Here is a 12,665-nt window from a genome sequence, read left to right on the forward strand (position 1 = left end):
ATCATATTTGAGTGAAAACATACACCTACTGTATGACGTACACAATAAAGACCCTATTTAAAAAAAGATATCAGTTTATCCAAAGCACTTTACAATTGATGCCTCTCGTTCACCAGAGCAGTTAGGGGTTAGGTGTCTTGCTCAGGAACACTTCGACACGCCCAGGGCGGGGGATCGAACCGGCAACCCTCCGACTGCCAGACAACCGCTCTTACCTCCTGAGCTATGTCGCCCCCAATGCACACTCAGCAAACAGTGAAGTTGAGGAAACGGTCAAGTGCATAAGTGCCGTGCCACTTTGATTTGGCGAGTGAGCGCGAGACGCTGGTGATGAAACCGCGGTGTGTAATTAGCGTTCTGTTTGCTCTTTGTCCGCCCCGCAAACAAATGACAACAAACTCTGCGCAGATGTGGCACGCACCCCTTAAACATGGGAGGAGAAAAGGAAGAGACGTTCTAAGGAAGTGAATCTCCCGCCACGGCTGTAATGCAGATGCCGTCGTGATAGGCAGCAGGTTTCTTTAGAATGTCAAACCTTTAGTATCTTCAAAATGTTTTTTTTTTTTTTTCTTAACCGCCAGCATCTGAGCAAGTGAGTGTAAGTTGTAAGTCTGTGTGTGTGTGTGTGTGTGTATGTGTGTGCAGGTGTGAGTGTGCATTCTGGATGTTATTTATAAGTTATTTTCGTCAGACAAGGTTTCTCTCAAATAAGAGCCAGACCAAGAGAGAGAGTGTCTGTTTGGGGGGGTTCCTGAAGAGAGTCCTGGAGGAGAGAGAGCTTCTTTTGGGAATACTTGACTGGCCTTCATTAATCTCATACACTCTCCTCTCCCTCTTTTTAAATATTGATTCCATTTGCATGCTAATCAGAATAGCAAAGCAATCTGCTGTCAGAGCTAGGCCAGCACTGAAAAAAAAAACATCACACTTGGCCTGACGGCAGTGGAATATTAACAATATTATAATCACTGATATTAACCCAAAATGCACCTGCTATGCTTTAGATAAAACACACAATGAGAGGTTTTTGCAGGATGAGATATAAAAAAAATACTTTGGCAGTCATATGAACTTTTTTTAAAAATTTTTTTAAAAATGTTCTCAAAGATTATTTTAAATATTAATATGCCAGGCTGTACAATATGACAGGTTGTGACGGCCTCTGTTTTCCCACAGCCTCTTCCTTTCTCATTTGTAAACCTTTTCTCTGTCTCACTGGGAGTTGCGGACCTCCATGTATTTTTAATGAAGCATGTATTTTTAATGAAAGTACCAGGGCTATTGTTCAGGACCATGGACAGCCACTGCTTTAGCACACCATTCACAAAGTAACAAGGAGAGGAACTGCACTGGTACCGGAACTACCTAAAATGCCCAACTGCATTTTCAGGACCACGGACAGAGCGCACACAGTGTCTGAGGGGTTGTGGAATAGAACTGTACTAATATGAGACACTGTTCACTAGAGTGAGAAAGGAGAGGGCACATGATTGACCCTTCCGTTTTGAATCACCTGTTCGCCTTTATCACCTGTTTCTTTTAAGGTAGTATCACTTGTAACACCACACCTGTGCCCAAAGGCCTTTCCATTGAGTTATAGTCAACCTATTACTTGTTTTACGAGATAGCACAAAGTATCACAAAGAATGATTAAGTTTATACGATCTTCTTCTGCACCAATCACACTCCCCACACATTGGTTCAATACTATCAATACTATCAAAATAAACATCATTTCTTGACAATGGCAAAACAAATGCAGCGTGTTTTTAGCTGTGGTGTGCAATCTGCATTGCTAGGCAAGAGCAAAGCATCCTGTTTCAGGCACTATTATTATTTCAGGCAGCAGTAAATATGTCCTGAGTTCCATTTTACTGCGATGGACTCTCAGTGACCTTTGCCCCGTGCACACAGTGCATCATTTATAAACTATTCCTGAGCTCCGGCATCTTCACGTCGCAAACAACAACGCAGACGCAAACTCTATATTACTCATACGCATCTGCAAATATTCTTTATTAGACTGAGGACCGAGTGGCAGAATATATTTTCCATAACTGAATATATAATATTATTTATGCTCATTGTGTATGAATGCTTCTGCCTGGTTTTGCACAGCATTCGATTTCGAGCTGCCCTTCCGAGATTTTCACGCATGCCAGTTTCTAGAGATTTAAGAAAATGGTCCGATGAACAAAAACATCCAGAGAGGGGCATGCTCTGTGGACAGACACCTCATTAACGAGACACGTCAGAGGACAATGGGCAGACTTGTTGGCGACAGTGTAGCACAGTGGGTAAGGAGCTGGTCTTGTAACAAGCTCCTTACCCATAGGTTCGAGTCCTGGGTAGAACACTGCCTTTGTACCCTTGAGCAAGGTACCTGACTTAACCTGAATTGCTTCAGTATATATCCAGCTGTATAACTGGATACAATGTAAAATGCTGTGTAAAGGTTGTGTAAGTTGCTCTGGATAAGAGCCTGCTAAATGTAATGTAATGTAAAGCTAACACAAACACCACAACTGCTCTGCTGTTTGCAGTAGTGGCATGCAGAGCCATGGAGCGGATGTGCTACAGCGGCTACAGTAGACCACGCTGGGTTCCACACCTGTCCCCTAAGAACAGCAAGATGAGGCAACGGTGAGCACCAAAACTGGACCGCTGAGCATTAGTAAAACTTTTCCTGGTCTGACAAATCGGGTCCAAATGGGTCTCTCAAACTGGACTCAGCTGTGAAAAGAGGCAGCGGTGATGTCATTGCGTGAGTTCAGGGGGGAGCATGTGCTTGTCTGCGCTCCCCTAAATTTATAGGATTTCAGCGATGAGCGAATGAGCAGCTGGTGAATAGGACTGGGGATTCCCGATGGGAAGAAAAAGGCTTTTTAAAAATCACAAGTTAAATTTGAGCTGTGCTGGGTGTCCTGGCTCACTTGGGGGGTTGGGGGTTGGGGGGGTGGTGGGTGGGGAGTTGAAGGGACACTATAGGATTAAAAAACTGTCAGTCTGAAAGAATATTATACACAACTAAACAGAAATGGAGGATTTGCATAATCTTGCATTTCAGCCTGCATATAAAGCCATTTTGATTGTTTTTTTTTTGCATTCATTATTAAAACAAATTATATTAATCACACTTGAAGAGTGTGAAGAATGAATTTATATAAAATAACCAACGCATTTGGATCTTTTTTCTGGAGTGATTTGTATGCAGATTAAATCCATAAATATTTTTTTTTTTCCTTCAGAGGTGTCTTTCTGAATATAAACAATTCTGTTTTTGTGAGTATGCAAAGCAACTACATGCTAAGAATGTGTCACAAGAATTATGTTGGCATTTCAAGGTGCCGTGTTTGGGAAAAAAATTACTGTCAACAGGGATGCAGGTTTAATAACCATTTGAATGCACAGAATGATCGAGGAGGATGTATGCGAATGGTCGGTCTCAGGCTTATGCATTGAAATGTTGATTTTGAACCTTATAAAAATTGCAATAGTAAAAAAAAAGGTGCAATATCTATGCAAATGCATAACTTTAAACATTTTAACCCTTCCCCATCTCGCTGCCTCATATCCTCCATTAATCGAAAGCCTGTGATTCCTCACCTGGAATAAAATTTGGCACCTGACACAGTAACAATGAAACTCCGTAGACCACATCAAACATGCCAATTGCGCTGGCTTCTGCAGACATGTCACTTAGCAACCAGTGAGAGGGGCCAATAACGTTGGGAAAATGACAATTATTGCTTTTATTACTGCTACAACTAAAGCTGATGATTCTTCCACTACTACCCCTAGTTCAATTACTACTCTACTGAAGCTAAGGCAATGTTACTACATTCCGACCAGGAAGCCACTACTATTAAATACTACGACTGCTGCTACTACAACACAGGTAAATGGTTTATATGATCTCATGCTTACATGTTTGTCTCTGGCTACCGGAATCCAGCAAGGAGGAGATCCATCCCAAGTCCTGACACTCAACAAATTATTGTGCATTAATGTAGCCGTCTACAGTTACGCCTCGTTAATGTGCAGTTTCAATTTGTTTTTAAAACAACAAGCGTGCCATATGTGACATAACTGAATCTGAGTTTTGAAAAAAGATTCAGCCTTCATGCCCTGGTCTTTGAGGGCATGAAGTTTTTGAATAAGATTCAGCCCAGTGGCTGTCTCTGCAAGGACTGCAAGCCCCCCCCACTCCATTTTGAATAAGTGCCTGATGTGCTGGCGGTTGGATCCAAGCTTCTGTTATAAGGTAAGCCCTGATCAAAGTGATATGATGAATAGGAACATGCTGATCTGCAGTTTCATGCCTGTTTTTGTCCTCACACATTAGTATGGACATCCTTAATCCGGGAGATTGGCCGGTGTTCTTTGACTAAGCTCCCTGATGACATTGAGCCATCTTAGTCATTGAAGCTTTCTACAAAGCATGACTGAATCAGTACGCTTTCAAAGTCAAGATTGTGTCACAGTTAGGGCTGTAGCTAGGGCAACCAACTCGTCATCTTGCATGTACATCTGCCTCAGCACAAGCCGTCTATAGTCTCTTTGTCAAGCCATGTTCCAATAGTTGTCCCATCTGTACCACCATAGTTTTCCACAGTACATTGATTACGTGATTACCATTAATTGAGCATGGATGATGTTTACAATTGGTATTCAGTCTGAATACTCAGGACCATGGACATGCAGCAGTATTGAAAAATGTTGCATGAGGAGGTTAAATTTTAATCAGAAGCATGGTTATCTTAAAAATTAGAGTAGGTATGTAACATTTTCATAGAAAGTTAAGTAGGCTAAATAAATTACAAGGAAAAAAAATTAGATTTCAGCCAATTAGAATATTAAAACTTGTAAATGCAAAGAAATATAGTCATATAGACTGTTTAAATGTAAATGTGAAGTTGATATTAAACTGCAAATTAAATTTGATCATAGAGATTTGTTGAACAGTTGTCTTTGACGGGCAATGCTTGGTGAAAACATTTCCAAGTGAGGAGACATTTATTTCTGCGCTTAAAGACGGGGCTATGCTTTGCCTTTTATGTAAGAATCTGAAATATATATTTATTCAGCTGTATTCCAGATGCAGCTGAATAAATATGTTCTTGTGCAAATAATTTGTAATTGCTCAGTTTAGATCTGCACTTTTCACTGATACCTAGTGCTGAGTCTAGTGGCACGGTTGTCATATGGAGTCTGATGACTTGAGATCAAAATTTCTGACAATGAAACTGGTGAGCTGATTGACAGAAACGTGACTTGATACTGATACGTCTGATGCCCCTGCCAGCTCATGTTGAGAGATTGTATTCACAAAAATAGAACTTTGAAAAAAATTTGACTACGCTCAGATATGCAATAATAGAGATAATCAGGAAGGGGCAAATCCTTTTTTTTTCTTCCTACGTACACTATGCATATACACACACACATTTGTACATTTCTTTACATCTACACTCATATACACATACATGATACTGGGAGAACATTGAGGATGAGGAAAACAGGTGTGTCTACAGGCAGACCTGAGGCACCTGAGGACAGGTAAGGCACGTGCAGCTGATTTCCAGCTTGCTGAGTCTTTATGGTAATTTTAGGCATTATATTGGATCGGGCCCCATTCTGGGACATTGGTGCATGAAATATGGAGCAGGCAGCAGATCTTAGAAGAATTCAGATATGATTAGCATTAGCGGTGAGAGCTGCCACAGGGAACGACAGGGAGGCAAACAAGAGTGCAGCTCAGGTAACAACTCCCTTAGAATCCCCCCCCCCCCCCACCACCAGTAAAAACTCCCTTAGAATCCAGGATTTCTCCCAACCCAAATTACAATCACATGTGAATGTTGAGTCTGTGATAAATTTCAAATAGCCACATTTGTGTTCCAGGTCACAAATTCATACTGAGTTGGTTGCAGTGTGTCTGAAAGCACCAACAAATAGCTGCTCGGTGAACATTAAGTCATTTATATCGCAATGACAAAAGCAACATTTCATTAAATTATAAAATGATACACACTGATCCTTCTTGAAAGGCGAGTAGATTAGGGTTTGGAATTAAGGTTTTTTTTTTATTTTGACCTTTCCTGCTCCGCACACTTGTGCATACGAAGACCGACTTGAACGAGTTCTTGCGGCGCAGCGTCGTGAACATCTGCCGATTCCACCCCTCCGTCGCGCGCGCCCGACTCCCTTCTCGCTCCCCACAGCTGCGCGGAACAGAACAGTGGCCGCCCGTCTGATATAAAAAAAAAAAAACGATTGCTCAATCTCCGGAACAAATCCCCTAAATGTCAAACCGCTGAAAGGTCCTTTAATGACGGGATTAGCTTCCTCACTGATGGCTGAGTAGAGGCTGAAAAGACGCAGAGCTGCCAGGGCAATCACTGCCAGAGATTTCCTGATTTTTGAAAATGCTTTTGAATACGCCGACAGTTTACTGGTCATCGCAGCTGTTCCATATTCCATACAAGCCTGCATTTTCAGAAACACGGATAAAAAGCTGATATTTAACATTTAACATTCTGGTTAATGGCCATTCAGTTTGTATCAACTCAGCTAACTGCTTCATGAATATAGACAGTTTACAATGTGAGCGCAGTTGAATGTCATTTTAGAAGGAATTGTTACTGATTCACTTTTCAGCAGAAAAACAACCTAAGCAAGATGGCTTATTGGAACAGATTATTAAGGTCAGTCTTGATGATTTCTTTGAGTGTGAGGTTTGCAGGTTGGTAGCTATAGAAAATATTGTCCAGCCAAGGTTTTAAAAAAAAAAAAATTACATTCGCATCATGGCATCCCAGCTCTTCGTTTCTAGAGAGATGTGCTTATGCGCGAGGTCTTCCTTTTTGGGGAAACATCAGAATCTAATAGCTCACACACCATGCCTGTAACATAGAAACTGTTTCAATGCTAGCACAGTACAGCCACCGTAAAATAGTAAGGACAAGCATACCTCATCCTTAATCATGAAGAGAGAATCGGCCACTAAAATAAACGTAGTGCACATGTTCTACTATGTGCCCAGTAAGCCCTATTCAAAGGCTTGGCAGCATGGGAACTGTTAATAACAGTGCTATTGCCCATGGCAGCCTCTTAATCAAAACACACTGTGACCGGGTTAGACTTATTGGTGTCATGATAAGCAAACTCAAAAAAATAAAATAAAATAAATAAATAAAATCAATGCACTCTTTCTGCAAAAGTAAACAGTAATTCAATATTACAGAAATAGTTTTTTCCTTTTCACACGCATATATTCTCCCAAATTTCTCTAGTTGTAATGAATTTGACTCCTTGACTTTTTCATTAAGCCCACTATAATGGAGGCTGTGCAGGAAACTCCAAAGCTACAGACCCAATCAAGCCTGCCTTCTTTCTCTCAAAGTGTAGAAATATTATATTGCTCATTTGAAGTGGATTGGAAGGGGGTTGGGAGTTTTAAATATAACTGAAAGTACACGCCTTTGACTCGGCTTTTTAACATGGGGTTTCAGTTAGCATTCCAGCTGTCACTGGGCGGCAGTGTGGTGTAATGGGTAAGGAGCTCGTCTTGTTACCTGAAGGTCACAGGTTCGATTCCCGGGTAAGACCACTGTCTTTGTACCCTTGAGCAAGGTACTTAACTTGCATTTTGCTTCAGTATATATCCAGCTGCATAAATGGATGCAATGTAAAGGCTATGAAAAAAAAAAAAAAAAAGTTGTGTAAGTCGCTCTGGATAAGAGCGTCTGCTATATGCACGGAAATAAACAAAAGGTCTAAACAAGGTTAAAAAAGAAAAAGTGCTCTCAGTGGCCTCCTCTTCAGCTTGTCTGAAATGTATTTCCAATATAAGTATGGGGGACGCTCAATTGAACCGGTTACATTCAAATATATCGCTGCAGTTCCAGGAGGGAGAATCGTTTGCTAGAGACCTTGTCATTCATAATAAATGCCCAGACTCACATTCACAATCTATCTACGCGCCCGAATAAGTTGTCATTTAAAGTTATGTTATGTTTCACCGGAGGGTCTGACGCCATTACGTTTCCACACTGATCACAGCTCTTACGTTTACCGCAGGGGCGCTGCAACGCTGCCCTTTCTGCCTGTTCAGATTCTGAACTTTGATCAGAACCATTGTTTTCCTTTTGCACACCTTCCTTCACGTTACCTGGTAATTCCAGCACCGTAGACGGAAAATAGCTCCGGTGTTTGCTTTTGAATCAGGAACAGTGCGATTACGCTGCTTAATGACTTCCCACCACTGTCCCGTGTATGTCTTTAAAAAAATATTTTAACTGCTTTCAAATTAACAAATTACCTGTCTCATACAATGGCGCACATAAATGGTGAAATGCTCGATTTTGGCGGAGAACTCCTTATTAAATGGGAATGGTTGCGTTTCATCCACTCACTGCACATTTTTTTTATTCTTACATTATTCAGGCTCCAGAAATGCCACACAGCAGAATTCATAATCACAAGATGATCGAGTGGAAAGAAATAAAGTTTCAGATTTCTTTTTTCAAACAGTGCCGCACTTTAAATTCAGCACCATAAAGGGAATGCTAATTAACTCAATTACCCATTAAATACTATTTCCAGTCTCAGTGGCGAGGGGTTCTAGCCCAGATGCAACGCTGGCACAGCTTGGTTCTGCTTTTGAACCAATCGCTGCCTCGCCTCAGGCCATGGAGAGGAAACTGCCCCCCAGCACCAGATCAAAGAAACTGTAAAAACATCAAATAAATAAATTCATTTAAAATCAGCAGAATCTGGGGGGGTGGGGGAGATCGTGCAAACTGACCTCCTTCTGCTGTAATTATCAGAAAGAGGGATAATAATGTTTTTTTTTAATAATAATGTTGTGAATCTGACAAACTTTACTTGGGTGGCTGCTAAAATGACTCAGGCTAAACAATTATGGCTTCAAAAGTAAAAGCAAATGTTTTTAATAGACTGCCGTCCATCATGACTAGGGTATATTCGGTTATTAGCCACCGTGTGTGTGCAGTTGGGAAATGGCGATGCATGTTATCGGCTATGTAAGCCATTATTCACTGACGGCTGCGCACCCCCCACACATCTCCCCCCTGTGGTTTTCTGTACTAATGGCGGCTCTGCCGCCGTCCGTCACGGGAGAGGAGATCGGATCGACGTGACTCGGGCCTCGCCGCCGTCTCAATTTCTCACCGGTCACACTTCTCTTCTACCTCCCTATTTCAACACCCCCCGTCCGGATATCTATCCTCCACCCAAATCGCTCCACCCCCCCCCCCCGACATCGATAGCTCGTCTGGTGTGATCGAGCGCTCTCCGCGGTTAAAGGCACTGCCGTCGCGGAGAGTCAATGTTTCTATGGAGACACTGGTCGCCGCGCTGCCGACGGACTTATCAGCTGACACAGGTGAGACGATGGATCACCACCGCAGAAGAGCGGCAGAGTCTCTCGGCCCGAACAAGTGCAGAATGTGAACGGAACGAAGAAAGCAGAAAGGATAATAACTCAATATTAGGAATATGAGGAGTCACTTTTTTTCCCCCGTGGCTATTGAGAGTCCGTTTTTTGTGGCTTGGGGGAGAAAGAGCTGGTCTTGCAGTCAGTTGGCTGAAATTCAAATGCCAGGTGTTCACATATGTGACATAAAGACGCAAACAGAAAGTGAACGTGAATCTCAAATACTTCAGTTATTTTATTAACTTATTTATTTGGTACCAAATTTGACTCCACTGAGGAGAAAACATGGTATGTGGATTCTTATTATCTGTGAGCCACTGGATTTTGGGTGTCAGCAAAGTGAATAAATAATGAAATGTAAATTTGAAACAAGCAGGGCTGGCATTTCGATTTGCCAGGACTTCTTATCACACACACACACAAACGCACATGCGCAAACACACACACACACACACACACACACACATGCACATGCACACACACATGCACACACAAACACACATGCACACACACACACAAACACACACATACACACACACACATATGCACACACACATGCACACACACACACACACACGCACATGCACACGTTGTCATTCTAAAAATAATTGAATTGAACTGAGAGAGAGAGAGACCTGTTAGAAGCCTTGATGGTAGAGCATTTAGTAGCACAGCAGAATATGAAAGTCTATCCTATGTTACTTCACAGTTATCTAACCTTCTTTGAGTCAGAGACAATAGTTCATTTGCTGTTCCTTTATGTAGACTTCGAGCCAGAGACAGAGTTAGTTTCCTACTCCTTTAAGTCATTTAGCACAATACACTTCTTTCTTTAAACAAAAGACTGACTTTAAAAAGAGAATTATCAAAAGGAAGTCATACAAAATGTATTTTTAAAGATTCATGCACACAAGTATTGACACAGAGCTGGTCTTTGTACTGTATGAGAACATGATTAATTAAACTGAGACGCATAACGTTGCTGAGCCTAGGCCTGACCAATTGAAGCAACCCCAGATCACGACACTGCCTCCAGAGGCTTTGTACAGTGGGCACTGTCCAAAAAAATCCAAACGGCAACGTTTTTTTTTTTTGGCCAGGCAGTGTACATTCTAATTGTACATTCTAATACATCTGTTGTTGTTTGTGGAGATTGTTTAAAAGTTCTTGTCATGCCAGACTCTGGAGCTTGTAATAAACTCTGGGGAAAGCGATACCCCATCGCCTTCCATCAATAACAATGACCATCCTCATCATCATTACTGCTGTCACCAGCGAGCGCTCGGGCTAGCTGTGATGTATCGGAAAAGACGGAATATTAACACGCTGATGGTGGGCAGATTTGGGTTCACAGGAGGTGAGGAGCACTGCTCAGTGGAAACCCGACTGACAACTCTGCCTGCCTGTCTGCCTGCCTGTCTGTCTGTCTGTATGCCTGTCTGCCTGTCTGTCTGTCTGTCTGCCTGTCTGTCTGCCTGTCTGTCTGTCTGTCTCTCTCTCTCTCTCTCTCTGTCTGCCTTTCTATCTCCCTCTCTCACTCTTGCTCTCTATTTCTCTCTCTCCTTCTCTCCCACAGGAAACATGAAGGTAGGTGTTTTTATTCTACGCTACGTGATCTTCATCTTTTCCTGTCTTTCCACCCCTTGCTCTCTCAAGGGGTTGAAAGACAGAGGAATAATAAAATTTTAAAACCACATGTGCGTAAGATCTGAAGAGAAGAGAAAAGTATCAAACAGAAACAGTTTCTCTATGGCAATGTCATGTTATGGAGTATACACACCGACCCAGTCTGTGGCCCAGTAGAAGCCCAGAGTCCCAGATCTCTGAGTTTGTCCTAAGCTTGAAATAATTCCCCCTACTTAAGACAAATGTCGCGGGGGGTTCTGGTGACAGGGCCTGGACCCTGAGGTGCAGCCATGCTGCCCAGCACCAATCGCACACATATCATCTCTGGGCATAAGCAGTCCAGCTTCCATATCTCCTTTCCCCACTCTTACTAATAGAAGTTCCTCATAAGCATATATATTACCATCCCGCAGAACACTGTGTTCCAAGGAGGAATGAATGCGAAGACAGAACAATAGAGATGATCAATGAGCCTCATGCAGTGACACTCAGCATTGTCCTGTGACCGTACACAATCCCTCCTCTCCCTGCCCCACCCTGCCCTATTCAGCCGAAACTCAGTCCTTCCTCTCCCCTAGCTCAGCTGAGAATCTGCCTCCACAGCACCATCCACAGCCCAAAATCAGTGCTCCAGACTCCGCCTCCACAGCTCCACCCCGCTCTCACCCAGCCCAAAACCAGTGCTCCAGACTTCGCCTCCACAGCCCCACCCCGCCCTCACCCAGCCCAAATCCAGTCCTCCAGACTCCGCCTCCACAGCCCCACCCTTCTCTCACCCAGCCCAAATCCAGTCCTCCAGACTCCACCTCCACAGCCCCACCCTGCCCTCTTAAGCCCAAATCCAGTCCTCCAGACTACGCCTCCACAGCCCCACCCTTCTCTCACCCAGCCCAAATCCAGTCTTCCAGACTCCGCCTCCACAGCCCCACCCTGCCCTCACCCAGCCCAAATCCAGTCCTCCAGACTCCGCCTCCACAGCCCCACCCTGCCCTCACCCAGCCCAAATCCAGTCCTCCAGACTCCGCCTCCACAGCCCCACCCTGCCCTCACCCAGCCCAAATCCAGTCCTCCAGACTCCGCTTCCACAGCCCCACCCCGCCCTCATCCAGCCCAAATCCAGCCACAGCGCCAGGCTGAAACGGCAGAAAAGCATCCGATAGGTTCAGCTGAGTAATAAACCCGCTGCACTCGTCTGGACTAATGCGTCTAAGCACACGGAGCCACTCAGCGGAAACGCCTCGGTCGGGAGATGAAGAGCGCGGGCGACGATGATGATGATATCTTCACCTGCTATCGATTCTCCCGGGTCGAGCACCGTGGAGACTGGCTGTGGGACGAGGCACTTTCTCACTCAAACCCCCCCCCGCGCCCCCGCCCCACCGGCTGGAAGCGCTTATCTGACACTTCAGAGCTTCAGAGTAAAAGTGCTGCCACTTCTAAGATGTTGATCACACAATAAAAGGGCCACTCCTGCGCCACTTTGTGACAGGAAAGTAAATATCGTAAACAAATGGAGAGGGCACTCGTATATGAGACTACTGCTTCAGAAACTTAACTGGAAGTTCGATGTATTTAAATC

General features: G+C 43.6%; 1 protein-coding gene across 1 annotated transcript; it reads left to right on the forward strand.

Annotated features, from left to right (window-relative positions):
- Positions 1–2,560: 2,560 nt before the first annotated feature.
- Positions 2,561–12,223, forward strand: LOC135241310 (uncharacterized). The gene is made up of 3 exons (XM_064311567.1): positions 2,561–2,643; positions 11,037–11,047; positions 11,637–12,223. The coding sequence occupies exons 1-3, from the start codon at positions 2,561–2,563 to the stop codon at positions 12,221–12,223; spliced, it is 681 nt and encodes a 226-aa protein (XP_064167637.1).
- The last annotated feature ends 442 nt before the right edge of the window (positions 12,224–12,665 follow it).

Source organism: Anguilla rostrata, chromosome 15 (genome assembly GCF_018555375.3).
Source record: "Anguilla rostrata isolate EN2019 chromosome 15, ASM1855537v3, whole genome shotgun sequence".
In the NCBI taxonomy this organism is placed as follows: Eukaryota; Metazoa; Chordata; class Actinopteri; order Anguilliformes; family Anguillidae; genus Anguilla; species Anguilla rostrata.